The following is a 23,028-nucleotide window of genomic DNA, read 5'->3' on the forward strand; positions in this document are numbered from 1 at the left end:
CCTAAGCAGAATCTCTTCATGTTATGATTTCTCTAACATCTTAATCATGGCAGATTCTGTTGTACAGCAGTTGAGCTCAACAATTAGGGTTTTTTTTTGTTGGAGCTAGCAGTTTACAGTTGATGATGTTGACGTCATATTTACGATTTATCAAAGTCTCTCCAGTCCAATCATAGAAATGTATTCTTCAGAAAAATAGTACTCCATAGCGATGCAATCAGTGTTATCTTTACTCTCCTTTCAGTGTGATGATCTCCAATTGCAATAGCAGAATGCATCTTCATTTGTGAGTGAATAGCGTAAACGATTCTAAAATTGAAAAAAGGTTCCGTATCGTTATGATTAATTTCAACATATTTTCATTTTAGTAATGTTTATAATAGCAATTTAAAGTTTAATTATGTCTGTGATTTCATGCAATATTGTTTCATGTTACAATCATCCGTGGTTTATGAAAATAAAAAAATAGATATCTAAATTAATTTTTCCAAAGTAAATGCAACGGAAACATGTTTTATAGAAAGCGCGGTTTTAATATCAGGCAACATTGTATGCATTAAAAGTGAACTTGTTTTAGCGATTTTGGTAAGAGCTAAAAAAAAGATCCGTAATTAGCTCAAATCACGTTTTGGATCGCCTCCTTGACCTAGGAGGCTGGATCAACCGATCGAGAGGCGAGATAGCACTTGAATAAATCGGTCATTTATATCCAAAAGGAGGTTTGATAATATTTCTACTCTGGTTTCTAGACTGGATTTCGTTTTGGAATGGAAAATGCGTCATCTAATAGTCTAATAGACTGCCGAATCACTGATTGACTGATACACTGACTCACGAATCATAGACGAATTTTACAACATCCACATTACCAAACCACAAGTTATAATATGGATAAATAATCCACGCTAACGTTTTGCTAAGATTCCTACTCTGGTTTTTATACTGGATTTCGTTTTGGAATGGAAAATGCGTCATCTAATAGTCTAATAGACTGCCGAATCACTGACTGACTGATACACTGACTCACGAATCACAGACGCATTTTACAACATCTACATTATCAAACCACAAGTTATAATATAGATAAATAATCCACGCTTACCTCTTCCTTTGTTGTAGCCACAGGTGTTACAAGTTTAGTTAAACAGTTTTTATCACACATTACTGAATGAACAGCAATATTCTAGCAATTGATTTTCAACAACAATGTTTTAGCCAACAACACAGTAATTGAAGCTTTCATTTACAACTTGGAATTACATCACTGCTGTATCACACATTTCGCTTTCTGTTCGAATCCTGGCTCGACCAGGTTTTGCGCCCTGAGTCGAGCCAGTGAAGACTGCGTTGCAAAGTTTGGCACTTTATACGAAAGCAGATCTGCCCGGTTCGATGATACAAACGGTTATGGGTGATGTTTTCTAGGTGTACGGGGTTTATATACGTTTAACTCTACGCAACGCACACCCCTCCACTATCAAATGTGCAGTTATTTCTCCTTGCGATGGTACCGGCATGGGAAAAATGATTTCACACCACCATTATCTTACTACCACCATGGTGCATACGCTCCTTGATGCCCAGATTTAAGACCCCTGTAAAACTTTTTTCTTTTTTTGTTTTGTGCATAACAACATTGAGAGCATATCATAACGTACCGAAACGTTTTTCTGCATCAAAAGAAAACCAGGTGAGTATTCATGCGTTCCGTTGCCCTTGCCCAATGCCGGGATAAAGAATATGGTAAGGTAAATGTCCTTTTAAGGGAGCTAAGAATCCACGGTGTAGGGCCGAATGATGCGTTACGCAGTTGATTTAAGAGGGGAATAGTCCCGAAGGGTCTTTTTATTTTTGAAAAAATATCATACAAAATCCTGGGAAAACTTTCCCCTACCTTAATTGACACTGTGTCTTCAACTACGACGAATGATAGTACGTACTAGCATATCCTATGTATTAAAGTCATACCCCATATGCTCGATTATAGTACATGGTAGTCAAATTATACCGAATAACAAGTATATAAGAATAAATAATTTATTTTACTTATGTTATTTTACACAGTACTTGCACATTGGTACGTAATTTAGAAACATGAATGTGCTAAAATGGGCTTTGATAGTTGCTCTATATTACTTGATATGTAGTGCTAGCAACCCCTCTTATGTGACAGAACGGTACAATCCCGGACTAGTTGATGCAGTTGGAAGACAATTGAACCATCCGCATTGTCCTTACTTTCTTCCCTAGTTTTGTGAATATAATGCATAAGGGAACGAAAACCAGTCACGGTAGATGTCTTGGTTTGTTGTGTTATGGGAAAAGGTAAATTTTAAGAAATAGGGGTTGCATACGGACCTCGGCTTGCCCAACTTTTCGGCAATAGTAGGAAGGTAAAAAAAAACAACGGATTATGCACCCTATAAGAAATGAAAAATGCGCCAATGGTTTCAGCCATTTCCTAGCTATGCATCTTCTGCACGCCGTTGAATTGAGCGAAAATTGCGTCGCAGCTGAAGTTGAGAAGACACAGAAAGGTAGCAGCCAGCTGTTATAATACTTAAGAAAATCGAAAGCATGTCATCTTGTAGCGAAAACAGTACACAAATAGGACGAAAAGGATGTCCTTTTGTGCTGTTCTAGCAGACAATAGAACAAATTGAATTTAAAACCCGTTACAACGGCGCCCAAGATACCGTTTCATCTTCTGTTCTGGCATTGTGATAAGCGCCAGGTGATACCGGTTACACGCAAAATTATCTATTTGCGTGCCATACTGTAAGCGTTGATTGCTATCGATGTCTCCTACCTGTACAACCGACTAATAGCAATAACAAAACTATCACATTATGTGTAAAACTTGATTTAATTAAAAAGTTTATGTTGCTGTTGACCGATGTGTATGAGTATACAGACCATTTCAAAAACAAAACCATCGAAATCGATTTCTGCTGCCATTGAAAGGTTTCATTCCAGGCATGACTTGAGCGATACGTCACTTCAGTTGTAAGTTTGACGAACTGTAGGCTAGTTTGGAAGCGAGTGCGCTACGTACATTGTTCTTTAATTATAATACGATAGTTAACTGGAAATTTAATTGCTGTGTGATTGTAACAACGTAAAAAAATAAAACAGAGTTAAACCATTTGTTTGAACCTAGACGATCGTGAAAATGGCAAAACATACAATTACGTCTTTAGCATTTAAAATAATTATTGGAGTAGCTAGTGTTATGCTTATGCTGCATTATGCACCCATTTCTGAAATACCTAGCATGTATGCAGTAGAGTGCTATCAAAGCTATCATGTATCGCACCACTCCAAATTGTACGATTTTGTGATGATGACAGAAACTGCAAATAAGGTAATTTCAATTTAGTCCAGCCAATGGGCAATTACATTCAATTTTGTATCTTATTTTTGCATGCTGAAGTGGATGAAATTCGTAACTTTCGTCGCTACAGACCACAAACCCATTGGAATCGGCAAAATATATAAGACTGTAATAGGTTTGTAATTTATCTGCTTAAATGTTTATGCTGGTATGCGTTTAAACTTTTTTCCTTCTTATTCTTCAGACACAAATATATTTCTGCTTGCTGTTGTTGAGCACCAGCAAGGTCAATATGCTGCTTTGGAAACGATGAGTAAGGATAGCACACCGCAGTTTCGCATTGAAATACGCTTTACCAGTGATCTTTATGCACCATGTCAAAAACGGCAACCAAGTGATTTCGATTCACGACGTTTAGATCTATTTTCATTGTTGCGCGTTAAAGCTGCTAGCCCTTCAAATAGAATCAATGCAAATGGATTAACATTAAAAATATTGTTGTTACACGACTCATTGCTATTTCAGGTAATTTTTTGTTTGTTTTAAAATTGCTAATGCGATAGTTTTACAATCAAAACTACATATTGTGGTAATTTTTAAAACGACAAGTAGATCAAAGCAGACATTTGAACGATTTTCAGACTAATACATTTTATTCATCTTCAAAATCAAGCAGTAAATACCGATTGTCCAAATTATGATTTGGCTTTTTCTTTTTCAGAACACTATCGGAGCGTTGTATCGATACTCTTTGAGACGGCATCTCAGACGGTCCTTGGCTAACCTGGCGTACGTATTACCACACTTAGAGGAGCAGGAACGTACCTTATCACCATCTGCATGCTTAAACCACTGACCTTACAAAAAATACACACGTTTTGTGATTTAAATCCATTCTGCAAGTGGATTTTCGGTCGGTCGTTCATATCTTCGAATCATCGGTAGCATGGTTGTGTTGAAAAAACGTTGAAAATAATCAGTAAGTTGCTAAATCAGAAGCAGTAAAAACAATCGAATTAGAACTACCGTCGGATAGAGTAAACCAAATATTCATACCTTCATCATATCAGATAGGTCGAAGCCTCGAACATCTTTTAAAAGCGTGAGTATCATCAAAAGGGAAAGCGGCAACATGATGATCCACCGGTTGTGATCGCTCATTCTCAACTGTGAATTATCGATGTGTAAGCACTACAAACAGGTCACATTTTGCAAAATATCATGGTGTTTTGAAGCTTACGAAAATATCACGCTCTATCGAGTAGTTACATCAATACACAACACATACAAAACAGATTTAATATCTAATGACTGCAATAATACCGATTTGGTCTAGCTGTTCCATCTGTAGTAGAATTAAAAAAATTGTTCTAAAAACAGGACTAAGGCGTCATCCATTAATTACGTAACACTGCTTCTAGACGACCAACTTACTGCGACAAATTTTCTGCGAGCGCTTTGTGCTAATAACACTTCACAGTGTTAGAACAAAATCAAGGGCAACCGTGATTGTCGCGGGTTTTGTGAAATGTACACAGAAACGCAGCGCTCGCGTTTCGCGACAAAACAATCGAAGTTAGCCATACTATTGTGCTTAAACGTAGACGGTTTGACAGATGGAAAGTGTCGCCAAAAATTGTCACGGACGATTTGTTGGGTCGTCTATAAGCAGTGTAATATACCAATTGATAACTATCAAACGCTAACAACGTCTCGGGCGACAAAAAGTAGCTCAATTAGCTCAAGTAGCTGTTATTCGATGAATTGCGATGCAAAATTTCACTCTGCATGCCGGCCTATACAGGCTTTCAAGACTTTGACTGGTATTATTGAAACCGTTCGTAGCGGGAACGTACGGCGCTCACATGAAATTCTAGGGATGGCAACACATTTCTTGAGCCCGGTCCTACAACGCCGCGGAAAATAACTGTAGCTACCATCTAGTACGTTAGGAAAATGAGTGTCGGGACGTACGCCGCCGCTACGAACGGATTCAATAATACCAGCCGTTTTTTTGTTTAAAAACAGAAAAAATAAGTTAAAATGTGTTCAAATGTAATTTTTTGGGTTTGGCATTAAGTTGGTTCGTAAAAAAACTGGATAATTCGATTGTTTCGAATGAAGCAGAGATGTCGCGCGAGACAAGTTGCTCTGTTTGCAAAACTTATTGTTGTTGCTCTATGTCTATTTGAACGATTAGGTAGCGGTAATCACTACTGCGGGCGTGCGGGCGTGCGTGCGGAAAAATCAAAACTGTTTGATTCTGACGCATGCGGTTTCAAACTGTCATCCGCTGCGGGTGTCAAATTCCATACATTTTCAGAAAACGCACGCACGCCCGCATCAGCTCATCATGATAGAAGGATCTCAACTGTTGAAGTAGGCATGTATTTTGCATGCTGCATCAAAGAGGCAAGCACGATATATAGTAGACTATGAGTAAAGTTACGTTAATGTTGTGGATACTTTGGGCCCTGAGCGCAGAGCCTTGCTACTCAGCCCTGTCGCTAAATGACGGGTGCTGACGTACGCGTTCGGCTCCCTCCGGCTCTACCCGGAAGCGAAGGGCTCGTGCCGTCGATCGCTCTCTTGCACCTGGCCCTTCGACCCGATCGAACATGAGCGCGCTCCCACGTCGTTATCGTCCAGTGTGCGTCAAACGTGTTAGTTTTAAGATCCGTACAATGTTTAATTTGTGAAATAAAGTAATTTTAAAGTGTATGAGCGGTTGAACATTTTTACTTATATTGACGACACAAAAGATAATGAGTTAGGAAGAAATATAAATTAGATACGAGAAGGCTTATTTCAATAACTCCAAGACCAACGACCAGTTCACGTTCGAACATTCGCATTAGGAATTTGTTAGAGAGAAAAATAGATCGATAAAAATTGAGAAAAAGTTATTTTAAAACGATAAAACGATCTCGAAATGCAAGTTCGACATTTACTACGAAGCAGTGGAATAAAGAGACTAATTGTTTGGCTATTTTTTTGGAATTTGTTACAGAGAAAAATAGATCGATAAAAAGGGAGAAAAACCTATGTTAAAACGATGAAGCGATCTCGAAATGCAAGTCAGACTAATTTTTTTGGCAACATCTAAAGTAACACAAAAAACCTTTAACGTGTTCGGCACTTATTTTACTGCTTCGATTTCTAACATCGGTACTGTTTGCAGGAGTTTTGGCTACATTTTCGATCCATAAAATTATAAACAATGATCAACTCTGACGAAAGAATAGCTAATTGCATTAACTCCATTTCCATTCTGGTCGAAACTAATTGGAAAGAAATTTGGATTGCTATTACTTGTTTCCAGCGTTACAGTCAAATCTCGTGCAATTCGAATCGATTGTCGTCGCCTGCGAATCGCATGTGTGCCACTACGATCAAATGTGTGCCATTGCAATGGAATACATGTGACTGCGATCGTAGCAGTAATGGAATGCAACTTTATTACGACGATCCTATGGTAAGTTTTTTCCGTCCGTCCATCCGTGGTAATTAAATTCCCTAGCAATGACGGTATATTCGGTTGCGCGGTACATAAAAAGTAGCGAACTCCAATTTAGGCCAGCATTACTGCGAAGGTGAAGTAAAAAAGAATCAACATTAACATATTACTCATTTGTTATTCGAATAAAAACAAATAAACCAACTTAATTTGCGTTACATAACAAATGTTAAATGTCTCCCCCATGTAAAAAATCGTAACGTTTGAAGACACCCCCTTCCCAACCATCCATTAAGCTCTATCGATCCACACTCTCACCACTAATGTGAGAAGATCTATTGCTTACTTTCTCTTGTATCAGGCGCTGTTCACATACTCTTATCATACGAGAGGAAAGATGACGAGCGTAGTGTGTATCCTTTCTCTCGCTCCTTCCGCTACCTTTGAGGGATGCTGCGACCAATCGAAACGCTACTAGCGCGGACCAAAATACCAGGCATTGTAACAGGAGATCATCCAAATCAGGAGGTAGCTCTATCGATCCATCCACTCGCTCTCGCTAGTGTGAGAAGATCTACAGCTCCTCTCTCTTATTGGGCGCTTATCGCCTTATCGCTTATCGCGAGAGGAAAGATGACGAGCGTAGTGTGTATCCTTTCTCTCGCTCCTTCCGCTACCTTTGAGGGATGCTGCGACCAATCGAAACGCTACTAGCGCGGACCAAAATACCAGGCATTGTAACAGGAGATCATCCAAATCAGGAGGTAGTTCTATCGATCCATCCACTCGCTCTCGCTAGTGTGAGAAGATCTACAGCTCCTCTCTCTTATTGGGCGCTTATCGCCTTATCGCTTATCGCGAGAGGAAAGATGACGAGCGTAGTGTGTATCCTTTCTCTCGCTCCTTCCGCTACCTTTGAGGGATGCTGCGACCAATCGAAACGCTACTAGCGCGGACCAAAATACCAGGCATTGTAACAGGAGATCATCCAAATCAGGAGGTAGCTCTATCGATCCATCCACTCGCTCTCGCTAGTGTGAGAAGATCTACAGCTCCTCTCTCTTATTGGGCGCTTATCGCCTGCTCTTATCATACGAGAGGAAAGATGACGAGCGTAGTGTGTATCCTTTCTCTCGCTCCTTCCGCTACCTTTGAGGGATGCTGCGACCAATCGAAACGCTACTAGCGCAGACCAAAATACCAGGCATTGTAACAGGAGATCATCCAAATCAGGAGGTAGCTCTATCGATCCATCCACTCGCTCTCGCTAGTGTGAGAAGATCTACAGCTCCTCTCTCTTATTGGGCGCTTATCGCCTGCTCTTATCATACGAGAGGAAAGATGACGAGCGTAGTGTGTATCCTTTCTCTCGCTCCTTCCGCTACCTTTGAGGGATGCTGCGACCAATCGAAACGCTACTAGCGCAGACCAAAATACCAGGCATTGTAACAGGAGATCATCCAAATCAGGAGGTAGCTCTATCGATCCATCCACTCGCTCTCGCTAGTGTGAGAAGATCTACAGCTCCTCTCTCTTATTGGGCGCTTATCGCCTGCTCTTATCATACGAGAGGAAAGATGACGAGCGTAGTGTGTATCCTTTCTCTCGCTCCTTCCGCTACCTTTGAGGGATGCTGCGACCAATCGAAACGCTACTAGCGCGGACCAAAATACCAGGCATCGTACCAGGAGATCATCCAAATCAGGAGGTAGCTCTATCGATCCATCCACTCGCTCTCGCTAGTGTGAGAAGATCTACAGCTCCTCTCTCTTATTGGGCGCTTATCGCCTTATCGCTTATCGCGAGAGGAAAGATGACGAGCGTAGTGTGTATCCTTTCTCTCGCTCCTTCCGCTACCTTTGAGGGATGCTGCGACCAATCGAAACGCTACTAGCGCGGACCAAAATACCAGGCATTGTAACAGGAGATCATCCAAATCAGGAGGTAGCTCTATCGATCCATCCACTCGCTCTCGCTAGTGTGAGAAGATCTACAGCTCCTCTCTCTTATTGGGCGCTTATCGCCTGCTCTTATCATACGAGAGGAAAGATGACGAGCGTAGTGTGTATCCTTTCTCTCGCTCCTTCCGCTACCTTTGAGGGATGCTGCGACCAATCGAAACGCTACTAGCGCGGACCAAAATACCAGGCATTCTAACAGGAGATCATCCAAATCAGGAGGTAGTTCTATCGATCCATCCACTCGCTCTCGCTAGTGTGAGAAGATCTACAGCTCCTCTCTCTTATTGGGCGCTTATCGCCTTATCGCTTATCGCGAGAGGAAAGATGACGAGCGTAGTGTGTATCCTTTCTCTCGCTCCTTCCGCTACCTTTGAGGGATGCTGCGACCAATCGAAACGCTACTAGCGCGGACCAAAATACCAGGCATCGTACCAGGAGATCATCCAAATCAGGAGGTAGCTCTATCGATCCATCCACTCGCTCTCGCTAGTGTGAGAAGATCTACAGCTCCTCTCTCTTATTGGGCGCTTATCGCCTTATCGCTTATCGCGAGAGGAAAGATGACGAGCGTAGTGTGTATCCTTTCTCTCGCTCCTTCCGCTACCTTTGAGGGATGCTGCGACCAATCGAAACGCTACTAGCGCGGACCAAAATACCAGGCATTGTACCAGGAGATCATCCAAATCAGGAGGTAGCTCTATCGATCCATCCACTCGCTCTCGCTAGTGTGAGAAGATCTATAGCTCCTCTCTCTTATTGGGCCCTTATCACCTGCTCTTATCATACGAGAGGAAAGATGACAAGCGTAGTGTGTATCCTTTCTCTCGCTCCTTCCGCTACCTTTGAGGGATGCTGCGACCAATCGAAACGCTACTAGCGCGGACCAAAATACCAGGCATTGTAACAGGAGATCATCCAAATCAGGAGGTAGCTCTATCGATCCATCCACTCGCTCTCGCTAGTGTGAGAAGATCTATAGCTCCTCTCTCTTATTGGGCCCTTATCACCTGCTCTTATCATACGAGAGGAAAGATGACGAGCGTAGTGTGTATCCTTTCTCTCGCTCCTTCCGCTACCTTTGAGGGATGCTGCGACCAATCGAAACGCTACTAGCGCAGACCAAAATACCAGGCATTGTAACAGGAGATCATCCAAATCAGGAGGTAGCTCTATCGATCCATCCACTCGCTCTCGCTAGTGTGAGAAGATCTACAGCTCCTCTCTCTTATTGGGCGCTTATCGCCTTATCGCTTATCGCGAGAGGAAAGATGACGAGCGGAGTGTGTATCCTTTCTCTCGCTCCTTCCGCTACCTTTGAGGGATGCTGCGACCAATCGAAACGCTACTAGCGCGGATCAAAATACCAGGCATTGTAACAGGAGATCATCCAAATCAGGAGGTAGCTCTATCGATCCATCCACTCGCTCTCGCTAGTGTGAGAAGATCTACAGCTCCTCTCTCTTATTGGGCGCTTATCGCCTTATCGCTTATCGCGAGAGGAAAGATGACGAGCATAGTGTGTATCCTTTCTCTCGCTCCTTCCGCTACCTTTGAGGGATGCTGCGACCAATCGAAACGCTACTAGCGCGGACCAAAATACCAGGCATTGTAACAGGAGATCATCCAAATCAGGAGGTAGCTCTATCGATCCACACTCTCACCATGTCTCACTCTCGCTAGTGTGAGAAGATCTACAGCTCCTCTCTCTTATTGGGCGCTTATCGCCTGCTCTTATCATACGAGAGGAAAGATGACGAGCGTAGTGTGTATCCTTTCTCTCGCTCCTTCCGCTACCTTTGAGGGATGCTGCGACCAATCGAAACGCTACTAGCGCGGACCAAAATACCAGGCATTGTACCAGGAGATCATCCAAATCAGGAGGTAGCTCTATCGATCCATCCACTCGCTCTCGCTAGTGTGAGAAGATCTATAGCTCCTCTCTCTTATTGGGCCCTTATCACCTGCTCTTATCATACGAGAGGAAAGATGACAAGCGTAGTGTGTATCCTTTCTCTCGCTCCTTCCGCTACCTTTGAGGGATGCTGCGACCAATCGAAACGCTACTAGCGCGGACCAAAATACCAGGCATTGTAACAGGAGATCATCCAAATCAGGAGGTAGCTCTATCGATCCATCCACTCGCTCTCGCTAGTGTGAGAAGATCTATAGCTCCTCTCTCTTATTGGGCCCTTATCACCTGCTCTTATCATACGAGAGGAAAGATGACGAGCGTAGTGTGTATCCTTTCTCTCGCTCCTTCCGCTACCTTTGAGGGATGCTGCGACCAATCGAAACGCTACTAGCGCAGACCAAAATACCAGGCATTGTAACAGGAGATCATCCAAATCAGGAGGTAGCTCTATCGATCCATCCACTCGCTCTCGCTAGTGTGAGAAGATCTACAGCTCCTCTCTCTTATTGGGCGCTTATCGCCTTATCGCTTATCGCGAGAGGAAAGATGACGAGCGGAGTGTGTATCCTTTCTCTCGCTCCTTCCGCTACCTTTGAGGGATGCTGCGACCAATCGAAACGCTACTAGCGCGGATCAAAATACCAGGCATTGTAACAGGAGATCATCCAAATCAGGAGGTAGCTCTATCGATCCATCCACTCGCTCTCGCTAGTGTGAGAAGATCTACAGCTCCTCTCTCTTATTGGGCGCTTATCGCCTTATCGCTTATCGCGAGAGGAAAGATGACGAGCATAGTGTGTATCCTTTCTCTCGCTCCTTCCGCTACCTTTGAGGGATGCTGCGACCAATCGAAACGCTACTAGCGCGGACCAAAATACCAGGCATTGTAACAGGAGATCATCCAAATCAGGAGGTAGCTCTATCGATCCACACTCTCACCATGTCTCACTCTCGCTAGTGTGAGAAGATCTACAGCTCCTCTCTCTTATTGGGCGCTTATCGCCTTATCGCTTATCGCGAGAGGAAAGATGACGAGCGGAGTGTGTATCCTTTCTCTCGCTCCTTCCGCTACCTTTGAGGGATGCTGCGACCAATCGAAACGCTACTAGCGCGAACCAAAATACCAGGCATTGTACCAGGAGATCATCCAAATCAGGAGGTAGCTCTATCGATCCATCCACTCGCTCTCGCTAGTGTGAGAAGATCTATAGCTCCTCTCTCTTATTGGGCGCTTATCGCCTTATCGCTTATCGCGAGAGGAAAGATGACGAGCGTAGTGTGTATCCTTTCTCTCGCTCCTTCCGCTACCTTTGAGGGATGCTGCGACCAATCGAAACGCTACTAGCGCAGACCAAAATACCAGGCATTGTAACAGGAGATCATCCAAATCAGGAGGTAGCTCTATCGATCCATCCACTCGCTCTCGCTAGTGTGAGAAGATCTACAGCTCCTCTCTCTTATTGGGCGCTTATCGCCTGCTCTTATCATACGAGAGGAAAGATGACGAGCGTAGTGTGTATCCTTTCTCTCGCTCCTTCCGCTACCTTTGAGGGATGCTGCGACCAATCGAAACGCTACTAGCACGGACCAAAATACCAGGCATTGTAACAGGAGATCATCCAAATCAGGAGGTAGCTCTATCGATCCATCCACTCGCTCTCCTAGTGTGAGAAGATCTACAGCTCCTCTCTCTTATTGGGCGCTTATCGCCTTATCGCTTATCGCGAGAGGAAAGATGACGAGCATAGTGTGTATCCTTTCTCTCGCTCCTTCCGCTACCTTTGAGGGATGCTGCGACCAATCGAAACGCTACTAGCGCGGACCAAAATACCAGGCATCGTACCAGGAGATCATCCAAATCAGGAGGTAGCTCTATCGATCCACACTCTCACCATGTCTCGCTCTCGCTAGTGTGAGAAGATCTACAGCTCCTCTCTCTTATTGGGCGCTTATCGCCTTATCGCTTATCGCGAGAGGAAAGATGACGAGCGTAGTGTGTATCCTTTCTCTCGCTCCTTCCGCTACCTTTGAGGGATGCTGCGACCAATCGAAACGCTACTAGCGCGGACCAAAATACCAGGCATTGTACCAGGAGATCATCCAAATCAGGAGGTAGCTCTATCGATCCATCCACTCGCTCTCGCTAGTGTGAGAAGATCTATAGCTCCTCTCTCTTATTGGGCCCTTATCACCTGCTCTTATCATACGAGAGGAAAGATGACGAGCGTAGTGTGTATCCTTTCTCTCGCTCCTTCCGCTACCTTTGAGGGATGCTGCGACCAATCGAAACGCTACTAGCGCAGACCAAAATACCAGGCATTGTAACAGGAGATCATCCAAATCAGGAGGTAGCTCTATCGATCCATCCACTCGCTCTCGCTAGTGTGAGAAGATCTACAGCTCCTCTCTCTTATTGGGCGCTTATCGCCTTATCGCTTATCGCGAGAGGAAAGATGACGAGCGGAGTGTGTATCCTTTCTCTCGCTCCTTCCGCTACCTTTGAGGGATGCTGCGACCAATCGAAACGCTACTAGCGCGGATCAAAATACCAGGCATTGTAACAGGAGATCATCCAAATCAGGAGGTAGCTCTATCGATCCATCCACTCGCTCTCGCTAGTGTGAGAAGATCTATAGCTCCTCTCTCTTATTGGGCGCTTATCGCCTTATCGCTTATCGCGAGAGGAAAGATGACGAGCGTAGTGTGTATCCTTTCTCTCGCTCCTTCCGCTACCTTTGAGGAATGCTGCGACCAATCGAAACGCTACTAGCGCGGACCAAAATACCAGGCATTGTAACAGGAGATCATCCAAATCAGGAGGTAGCTCTATCGATCCATCCACTCGCTCTCGCTAGTGTGAGAAGATCTATAGCTCCTCTCTCTTATTGGGCCCTTATCGCCTGCTCTTATCATACGAGAGGAAAGATGGCGAGCGTAGTGTGTATCCTTTCTCTCGCTCCTTCCGCTACCTTTGAGGGATGCTGCGACCAATCGAAACGCTACTAGCGCGGACCAAAATACCAGGCATTGTAACAGGAGATCATCCAAATCAGGAGGTAGCTCTATCGATCCACACTCTCACCATGTCTCGCTCTCGCTAGTGTGAGAAGATCTACAGCTCCTCTCTCTTATTAGGCGCTTATTGCCCGTTCTTATCAACGCATGTCGCATATGCATGTCGCAATCGTGTTCTGCAAGTAGTGTGCCGGATCCAATAATTGGTTCTTGGCTAGCTACGTAAAGGATGCTCGGGAATTCCATTGTATTCGATGGAGTAAGTCCCGTTTTTTCTTTAAAGAACTATGTTGCTCTTTTTGGGTTTGTGTATGACTCGAAGAGTTCCATTGAGAGTTTTCTGATGCCACTCTGCCACTGATCACTTGCTCTATTTCCATTACACATACTAAAGTATAATAATCTTATAAATACTTTCGTCCTTCTCTAGCCTGGGGTAAGATGCGGGACTTATCATCATCATCATCATCATCATCATCGTTATAAGGAGGTGCTGCATGTTCGATCCATGAAATTACGGACAATGATCAACTCTGACGAAAGAATAGCTAATTGCATTAACTCCATTTCCGATTTGTTTGAAAGAAATTGGATTGGTATTACTTGTTTCCAGCGTTTCAGTCAAATCTCGTGTAGTTTGTTTCAAATCGCTTGTCATCGCCTGCGAATCGCATGCGTCAAATCAAATGTGATCAAATGATCAAAATCAAAATCAAAATGATGAAATGTGTGCCTTTATAATGGAATACGTGTGACTGCGATCGTAGCAGTAATGGAATGCACCTTTATTGCGACGATCCTATGGTAAGTTATAAGTCCATCAGTGGTAATCAAATTAATTACATAAAAAATGTTAAACGTCTTCCCCATGTAACAAATCGTAACGTTTGACGACACCCGCCCCTCTCCTCCCTCCATTAAGCGTTACGTAATTGATGGACGACGCCTAATGCGTTTTGATGTATGCATACCACTCTAACATATTTTGTCGCTCTCTCTCATTATTGTTTGCTTATCAGTAAAAGATAAGGCCATCATACCAATACACAGGTGTCACTCAGGGCGTGGATAGATTGCGACCTTTTGTTGCTCAGTAAGATAATGCGTTCGGATCGTGAATGTTAGTTGCGATACACAGTATTAAATGCGACCCAAAATGGTTCGAGAAATATCGTACGTTTCCATCAAATCTCGTTCTAAACCAGTGATTTTTGTGCACTCGTTAGTATCAAATCGATTTACGCGAAAATATGGCGTATTGTCCCTAATTCTGTTGACAGCCCTCGGGCTGCTTTATTACCGACGAGTTTTGTTTGTAAGTATGCTTAACCACGCTCATCCCGACGAGTGTGTAAGCGATAGATAAAAAAAAAAAACAAATCAAAACACAGTTCTGTGATGATTTGCAGCAAAAGTACATCCATCAAACACTACCACTGTATCAGCGTTCCGTATCCTTAACGTTTGGAAATGAAAGCTGGTTACAAGGTGAAGATACAGGAGAACGTGATCACTGGCTACCGATTGGTGAACCGAATAAAAGGTTTAAAATATATTCAGCTTATTTTGATCCCCGGCTTGAGGTGGTTGGTGAGTATCGGTGTGTGGATTGCTCAGCAACCGAACATGACGTTGCTAACAGCGTTTTCTAACCTGCTTTAAGAGTCCTTCCCTACGCCAGATGGATTTCTACCGTTCGGCAGTGTTCGCATCTTTGCAATATTGCCATTTCACGTACAAAAAGGAGACATATTTTGCAATTTCAGGTAGGCTGCATGGTTCATTTACGTGACATGTGCTATCAGGAAAAAAAAATCGAAAAAAGGGTTACCTGTGACTAACACGAGTGTATCTAATTTCTTTTTTTTCGATAATAAACGTGATAACACACACACATCAACAGATCAGATAACACCTATGTAGCGCAACATCAAGCAGACCGGGTTGAAGCGGTTCATGAGCATTGGAATATGGAATTTGCCGCCAGTTATGTGATATGCAAACTTGCCGGAAATATTACTAAACGCGAAGCCCGCCTACCGGACGAGGTAGCTTTAAGCTATCTTTCTGAGCCCAGCATGCGGGAAGCAACCAGCTTTGTTCGTATAAAGTAGGGTAATCAATAGCATGGTAAAGTATAGCAGCAGGAAAATTGCATTATCAAACCGCTTCGATGTTGCAGATACCCTACCACGGACCGACTTCTCCGATCTGCTCCCACCCGATCATTGGCTGTTTGCGTTGGTCCATTGCATCACGACTTTGCACATGCTCTTCGAGTGGTGGAATTTTTTGAATATTACCAAATGAATGGAGCAGAACGGTTCTACGTGTATAACAAATCGGCTACACCAGAAGTAGACACCGTGTTGCGACACTATCAAGCCGCTGGGCTGGTACAGGTTTTGGACTGGCATTTCGAAGGTAGGTTGTAGCAAATATGACTACCTATTTAACGAGGAATTTCTCTATAAATGGAAAGTTAACTCCAAGATTTTACGTTCATAGGATACAAGTTCGAGAGCGAGCTGCGCTACGAGGGCATATTTGTGGCCCTAAATGATTGCTTTTATCGTGCTACAATTGCCGGAGGGTTTAAATACACAGCGATAGTCGATTTCGACGAGCTGCTATTTCCGACCAGTGATAACGAAACGCTTCTAGAGTATTTGCAAACAAAAGACCGATACGATGTGCATTCGTTCAACTTCCAAGGTGTGTTTTTCTACGACATCTATTCGCCTGATTTCTCAAAGGTTCCACCGTGGGCAAACAATACTTACCTGTACACACAGGTGCGTAATGTGCGCACGAAAAACCCTCTTTTACATCACAACCGCAGCAAATATGTGCTGAAGGGTCGCAACGTCTTAGAAGCTGGTAATCATTTTGTCTGGAAGGCGGTAAGAGGTAAGAACCATTATGGTTTCAAGAACCCGTTCACAAAATGATTTGAATTAAGCACGTTTTCAATAAAAATTATTACAGATACTCACGAATATGCCGTACCGGAAAATGAAGGACTTTTGATGCATTATCGCGATGGCAGCCTGGGCTACGACTTTGAAAACGTTGTACTAGATAACCGAGTCCGGGAGCGGTTTGGAGATGCAATATGGCGAAGGGTGAATGCGCAGTGTGCACTTATCTTTCCTGAGACGACTATGTGTCCCCTAGGAGAACACTATACTCGAACTGCATCAGTTCGATAAAACAGCAAATGCATCACAAGTGATTTTTGAGAGCTTTATTTGACTTATAAATAACCTTATGCCTAAAATGCTACGTACTGGAGGACATAGGTGGGCTTAGAAGATCGTTGGTAGTTGGAAATGAAGAAAAACACACCATCCCTGGACAGAGAGACTGTGTCATTGTTCATTTTCTTGCCCTGTGTTTTAGTTTTACCGTGTTATTCCCTCAGCATCCAGCGTTGATAGAAGGATCTGAGAATTCCGAAGATACTACCGTTGGCTTCTGTTGTGCCATGCAAGCCGTCTTTGCGCGAGGCTGTTGAATTTATTCCGTATCCTGAGTCATTCTATTGCTACCGTTACCAAGCGTTATGCGTTTGGAGTTTTGTTTTCTGACTCGGTACTTTCGACACTTTCAACAATTCCGTCTTTATCCTTTGGTACATCAGATGCAGAGGATCTATTGTCTGATTTGGCACGCGTATCGCTATCGTCGTCAATAGTTCGTTCGGATTCCTGACCCAAGGAAACTCTATTGCTCTGATTGTTATCACGATCCATCAGGTAGCTGGTGTCCCCTAGTGACGCTGGCCGCGGACGTCCACCATAGGCAACGCTAGTAAAGGAGAAAGTAATATTGCTCTGCTTTTAATGGTTAGGAAATAGGGACATCTTTAATTAAGGGGGTGGGGAACTACTAAAGCATCAAGCGATACCATCGCACAGACTCGTATTCTCCATGGCCTAATGGCAATGAAAGTGTATACATTACATAGCGTTTCATTTGTATGGAAGCAATCTACGTCGGTTTGATAATTTGGTTTGTCCTGGCACGCAGTTTAAAAGTTTGTTTATCAATTACAATACGCATACGAACTGATTGAAAAATTCAACATATTCATAAAAAAGCATTCGCATGCTCTGCACAATCATTTAAGTGTAATTTACGCTACCAGAGGAAAAGTAGCGTTATCACAAGGAAAGGTGTCTTTCATAGCGTTACCATTTTCTTCCGATATTTCCTTTCTGTTATGCTGCGTTGCTAAATGACAAGCTTATCAGGTGTGGTGGTGCAAGTGTTTAGCCGCTGCCGCAAAAATCTATCATATAGGACTATGTGATTGTGAAACGATGTGCGTGGGTTGTGAAATGCTGTATATACGCTGATTGATAAGATTATGATTTGAAATAGTTTTATAGAAGAGGTAGTGTTATTGCTACAGAACAAACAATATAAATTACTGCTCGTATTTGTTATTTGAAGTAATGGTGTTTGATACCATCAGCTTATACTTGTTATTTATATTTAGATTGTTTGTTGTGTAATTTGTATTGTTTGTGCTAAAATAATAACATAAATTATTGGTTCCTCGAAGTAAATGTGATGATTAAAAGTGCACTGCTTGTTGTTTAATCTTACCTTTTATACTTAAAACATGTTTCAGTTTGCTATTTTACTAACGAAAGTGCATTGAATCAAGAAAATACGAATTGAAGGTGTAATTTTTCCAGCAATACAATAAAACAGTATATGTTATGAGTTTTGCTATTCTGATATTGTATGTTATGGTTAGTTGCATGTAGTTGCTCCAACTGATTCACATCGATCCTGCATTAGTTCCATGCCAAGCATTTTAACGACCTAAGACAGATACTACATACCTTTGTTGTCGGTGATCTGTTTCTCGACGATTATCGCTACCACGATTGGTCCCGTACTCATGGGCAGTAGCACTACCTCCTCCTCCTCCTCCTGAATATTGTCCTGGAGCGCTATGAGCCTCACCGTAAGATCCATGAGTGTTAATATTTACCCCAACATGGCCACTGCTCACACCATGGCTACCACTGCCGGAGCCCGTAGTTCCGCTACTAGCGTAATGCCAGCTACCAGCAGAATTGGAGGGTCTTTGAGCACCTGCCCCACTACCATAAATTCCTGCACTGGGCCCCGGGGAGTTGTGTCCAGCGTAAGAACTGCCTTGATTTGTGTGGCCGTGAGAAACTGTTTCTGGGTGGCGATTTTTACAACAGTTTTGCGTATAGTCCGATGGCTCATAATCGGGGCGATCCGATCCAGTGTATTGATGTTGATGATGTGCAGGTGCTACTGGACGATAGTTAGCAGAATTCGCATGATCTGCAGGACGTTGATCGTGACCGTTGTGTTGATCTCCGTAGCCTGATTCCGACGCTTGATGTGAGTGGGCATGGTGTGATGCATGTGCAGACAAGGGGGATGAAGGTGATGATAGTGGTGGTTGTGATGGAGAAGATGGACGACTTGCAAAATAATAACCACGTCCAGAATTATCAAAACCAGAAATTCCTCTGAGGGTTGAAGGAGGATGGGTGTCGATAAAAGTATATATTTATACATGTATATTCAATTCAACATCTGCAACCAATGGATGTTAGTGCATCAAATGTTAGGGTGCTATGTTTTTTTATTCTAGAATTTTTCTACACGTTTTTCTAAATATACACAACATATAAATGATTCTATGATTTTATGATTCTATTTATACAACACATATATGTCAACTATAATATTGCTTCTAACGGACCTATCTGTGCAGAAAATTAGTTGCCTCAATATTGAACAACATAATACTAACTTGTTAGCATTCAACCAACTATTCTCATTGCATTTGCTCATAGTTTAACGCTATAGCCTATATAAAAAGAACACAAATTAACAAGCAGCATAGATTTAGGAATGATGAATGCAAAGAATAGTATTGTGTATTGTACAAATTTAAATGATGCATGATTAAATAAGAACATATGTGTTAGGTGTTCTCGAAAACGTTAAATTGATAAATGGGTTGAAACACAGTCTCTATCGTTGACAGTTAATAAAACACGCAATATTAAATGTCTGATTATGTTTCTCAATTTTTCTTGATGTATTCATTGAATTTACAAACAGAAGGGATAATTTTTAACGGCTCATTTCATCGGAATGGATGAGATTTCGTTACTGTGATTTACATAAAGTTGTCCTAACAATGCTATTGGCTTTTTTATTGTTTGTAATATGAAAAACTAGTTAGTTAATAAAATTACGCACTGTATTGTAATATTTGTGGTGACATGCCTAAAAAGCAGTGTTGTTTATGCTTAAAACACGTTTAAGCAAAGAACAGGATTTAATGTTGTTAATCGATCTACACCAGAATAAATGTACAGTTTTGAAAATGCGTAACAGAAAAATGCATATATTTACACAAACCACATTCATAAACAAAGAAAATCGTAAAGCCAAGTTGACGTTAATGCACTAATAAATAAAGTTCATTGAATTTGGAATTAAGCATGCTGGTTTACAAAGCACAAGTTATTGTAATACCTCGAGTGAAGGTATAAAGCGACTAATAATAATTATAATAATTATAATAAGGATTGTAGCTGTATGTGGGGTAGTACCTGTATGTTTGATCCCAAGGTCGGAAATTCTTCTGGTCGTACTGTCCACCGTAGCTCATACGATCGTCATAGATACCTTGATTGCCATACATTCGATCTGAATGGGAGTGCAAGCACAGAAAATACAATTACTTTTGCATTTCTATTGGATTTCTAAAATGGTATTACCCCTGTTGTTCATTCCAATAGGACTACCTCCACCACGTTGTGTCATGTAGTACTCGTAATGTGGATCAAGATTATCGTATCCGTTGCCACGATAACCATAGCCGCGCATCATTTCCGGATAGTACGGCATTCGACTGACGCCTCCATCATAGTAGCCGGCTCGCATTGCCATGGCTGGGTAACCATACCCATATCCTCGATCATCTGGACGATTCATATAGCGATCATATTCGTATCTGGAAGAAAAATATCACATTCTTGGTTGGTGGTGAACTGGTTAAAATATAAATTGTTGGTTGTGGTCATTCAAAATGGGTCAATACGATTTTATCATCGTTTCAATTGTAAACTTCAGTTATCTTTGTTTAACCATCAGTAAATCAGAAATCTTTACGCACACTAATTCTGTCACTTTACGTCTACAGGTTTGAGGAAAAACTTTTCCGAACATACAAGGTAAAGATGGATGAATGTGTTTCAATTAGAATTGCTCACCATTAATCCCTTTAACTTACCCCATATACGGAGACTGGCGATATGATCCCGAGTACGATGCGTGCATTCCTGCACCCCGGTAACGATCATCAAAGCTTTCCGGACGATAGTACCAGTTTCGGTCATCTTCTATTGGACCCATACCACTGTAGTATCCTGTAATACCAGTAGGGCGTCCATAGCTGCGCATATCGCGTTCATATCCTGGTCCACAATTTGAACAGTGTCTTCTTGAGTTGTAGTCATCTCTGGCACTTCGATAAAGGCTACCGAGAGATGTAGTGGGCAATGGTGGCGGAGCGTTGATGAGCTTTGCTGACGTTACAGTACTTTCGGCGGCCAGGTTAGCACGTGCTAGGTGCACCACCAGTAGAAATAGTGCTCCAGTAAGCTACCGTTTATGATGGAAAAATGGTGATGAATACATAAGAAAGATCTATTCAAAATTCTACAGCAAATAATTTGGCACTAAAATTATCAATTTAATTCGTATGACCTTCTCGTCATTACAAACCGATCTGTTTTTTGTTGTTTTTTTTTGTTTTTTTTTTTTAAATTATACTTAGAGGCAATGAGATATGTCGATGATAACATAGTCAAATTGGGCAATTGAAAATTAAACTACACCCACATGCAAGCACCCTCGCAGCCATGGGCAAAGTAATATAACGTTTCACTCATTAATGATGTCCAGTCACAATTGACGTATCACCCCACATATAATCCCTAGTGCCCCTGCTAGGTCCACATCCGACCATATGAATCTATGCATGGTTAATAAAGCGTATCATGCGTACACGAGCACGTTTACGTAAGTTTGACAAAAAAAAAAACAACGAGCATGTCTCCACACAGCCTATTTCTACTACATTCTAAACGATCAACGACATGAATGGTCTCGCAGAACATTTGAATGTTAAAGTTGGAATGACAAAGTAAAATGAATTCGTTCCGTTGTTCTGGCGTAAGAGTAGCAGATTTTGTTTGATGTAATATGTAGTGAATAAAATTACGCTATTAAGAGTCCAAAACCTTACAACAAGTGGGTCATTTTTTGTTTTGGTGGGTGAAGGTGAAAAAAATACTGAAAAGGTGAAGTGGATGAGAAGGTTCACCATATATGTATGCTATCATATATATAGTTTTGTGTCGACTGTATTACTTTATTGCCATGCAGTTCACTTACGGCTGTTCCGAACTTGCCACGAAAGGAGTCGCAATTTCTCTCTAGTCGTTGTATTGTATGGTATCCCAACATATAGTAGCTTATTTTGAACAATCGGACACTGTCACAAAACGATCTCATGTAAGCTTACAGCAATAATCGTGGAAATTGTATTGAAAATAATAGATTTCACGCTCCATTTACTCTATTACACACCATTCACGAAATCACAATTGACAAATACGGAAATAATGTCTGTTCTAGTGTAGTGTGGGCTGAATGAAGCACATAAAATCATGGAGACATACTTAAGTACAACTTTGACGTACACTTTAAAACACTACTCTAATGACAGCGAAACAACGATTTCACATCTCTTATAGTGAGCACGAACAATATGTTTACGTTTATATATACATATTCATGTATTACACGTCTCTAGATTAACCTTATTCGTTTTTCAGTTTCGAGAAATATTTCACAAACTTACCTTGAACATGTTGTTGATTTTAGTTGAAAATATTTAAAGTAACGTAGTTTTTGTATCAGTTGGTACCAAATCTTCGCTTGATATTTTTTTCAATTTCCACGCGATTCAGTATCATTTGGGAACTATAATTTTCACAAGACCCGTTCACGGACACGCGACTGAATGAATTGAAACCTAGATGGTGTGGGAATTTTTTGCGAAATACTTCGTCACACAAAACTTGGCTCTTCAAGTACACTAACCGTTCCCAGGTAACATAACGCACAAAACTCAAACACTTCACGCTGACACAGGCACATAACAAAAGTCTGGTTCCACCAAATGTCCGCCACAGCCGACGATCGACAGTGGAATCGAGCAAGAACTTTCCTGGACAAACCATTTTATATAATACCCTCTTAATTTGAG

The 23,028-nt window shown here is 42.1% G+C and overlaps 3 protein-coding genes across 9 annotated transcripts; 2 read left to right on the forward strand and 1 right to left on the reverse strand.

The window, feature by feature from the left end:
- Positions 1 to 2,484: 2,484 nt before the first annotated feature.
- Positions 2,485 to 6,323, forward strand: LOC120896719. 3 transcript variants are annotated; one of them, XR_005738454.1, is made up of 5 exons: positions 2,501 to 3,364; positions 3,434 to 3,509; positions 3,579 to 3,859; positions 4,056 to 4,313; positions 4,405 to 6,323. XR_005738454.1 is itself a non-coding variant. In XM_040301085.1 (4 exons), the coding sequence occupies exons 1-4, from the start codon at positions 3,173 to 3,175 to the stop codon at positions 4,115 to 4,117; spliced, it is 399 nt and encodes a 132-aa protein (XP_040157019.1). In that variant the 5' UTR covers positions 2,485 to 3,172; the 3' UTR covers positions 4,118 to 6,323. The 3 variants fall into 3 exon arrangements, 2 of the variants coding, with proteins under 2 accessions (XP_040157019.1, XP_040157018.1); XM_040301085.1 differs by having other exon boundaries at positions 2,485 to 3,364; positions 3,579 to 3,647; positions 4,056 to 6,323; XM_040301084.1 differs by having other exon boundaries at positions 4,056 to 6,323.
- An 8,414-nt stretch (positions 6,324 to 14,737) lies between these two features.
- LOC120895738 (beta-1,4-galactosyltransferase galt-1) lies at positions 14,738 to 17,041 on the forward strand. Of its 2 annotated transcripts, none has more exons than XM_040299313.1 (7): positions 14,738 to 14,994; positions 15,071 to 15,269; positions 15,343 to 15,445; positions 15,583 to 15,789; positions 15,862 to 16,103; positions 16,188 to 16,589; positions 16,668 to 17,041. In XM_040299313.1, the coding sequence occupies exons 1-7, from the start codon at positions 14,824 to 14,826 to the stop codon at positions 16,889 to 16,891; spliced, it is 1,548 nt and encodes a 515-aa protein (XP_040155247.1). In that variant the 5' UTR covers positions 14,738 to 14,823; the 3' UTR covers positions 16,892 to 17,041. The 2 variants fall into 2 exon arrangements, with proteins under 2 accessions (XP_040155247.1, XP_040155248.1); XM_040299314.1 differs by having other exon boundaries at positions 14,740 to 14,994; positions 15,089 to 15,269.
- Positions 16,912 to 22,986, reverse strand: LOC120895736 (hornerin). Of its 4 annotated transcripts, none has more exons than XM_040299310.1 (6): positions 22,621 to 22,986; positions 20,986 to 21,356; positions 20,471 to 20,706; positions 20,303 to 20,399; positions 18,536 to 19,156; positions 16,912 to 17,489 (listed from the first exon to the last, which is right to left on the reverse strand). In XM_040299310.1, the coding sequence occupies exons 1-6, from the start codon at positions 22,627 to 22,629 to the stop codon at positions 17,243 to 17,245; spliced, it is 1,581 nt and encodes a 526-aa protein (XP_040155244.1). In that variant the 5' UTR covers positions 22,630 to 22,986; the 3' UTR covers positions 16,912 to 17,242. The 4 variants fall into 4 exon arrangements, with proteins under 4 accessions (XP_040155244.1, XP_040155243.1, XP_040155246.1 ...); XM_040299309.1 differs by having other exon boundaries at positions 18,536 to 19,204; XM_040299311.1 differs by having other exon boundaries at positions 17,345 to 17,515; positions 18,536 to 19,204.
- Between the last annotated feature and the right edge of the window lie 42 nt (positions 22,987 to 23,028).

Source organism: Anopheles arabiensis, chromosome 2, assembly GCF_016920715.1.
Source record: "Anopheles arabiensis isolate DONGOLA chromosome 2, AaraD3, whole genome shotgun sequence".
In the NCBI taxonomy this organism is placed as follows: Eukaryota; Metazoa; Arthropoda; class Insecta; order Diptera; family Culicidae; genus Anopheles; species Anopheles arabiensis.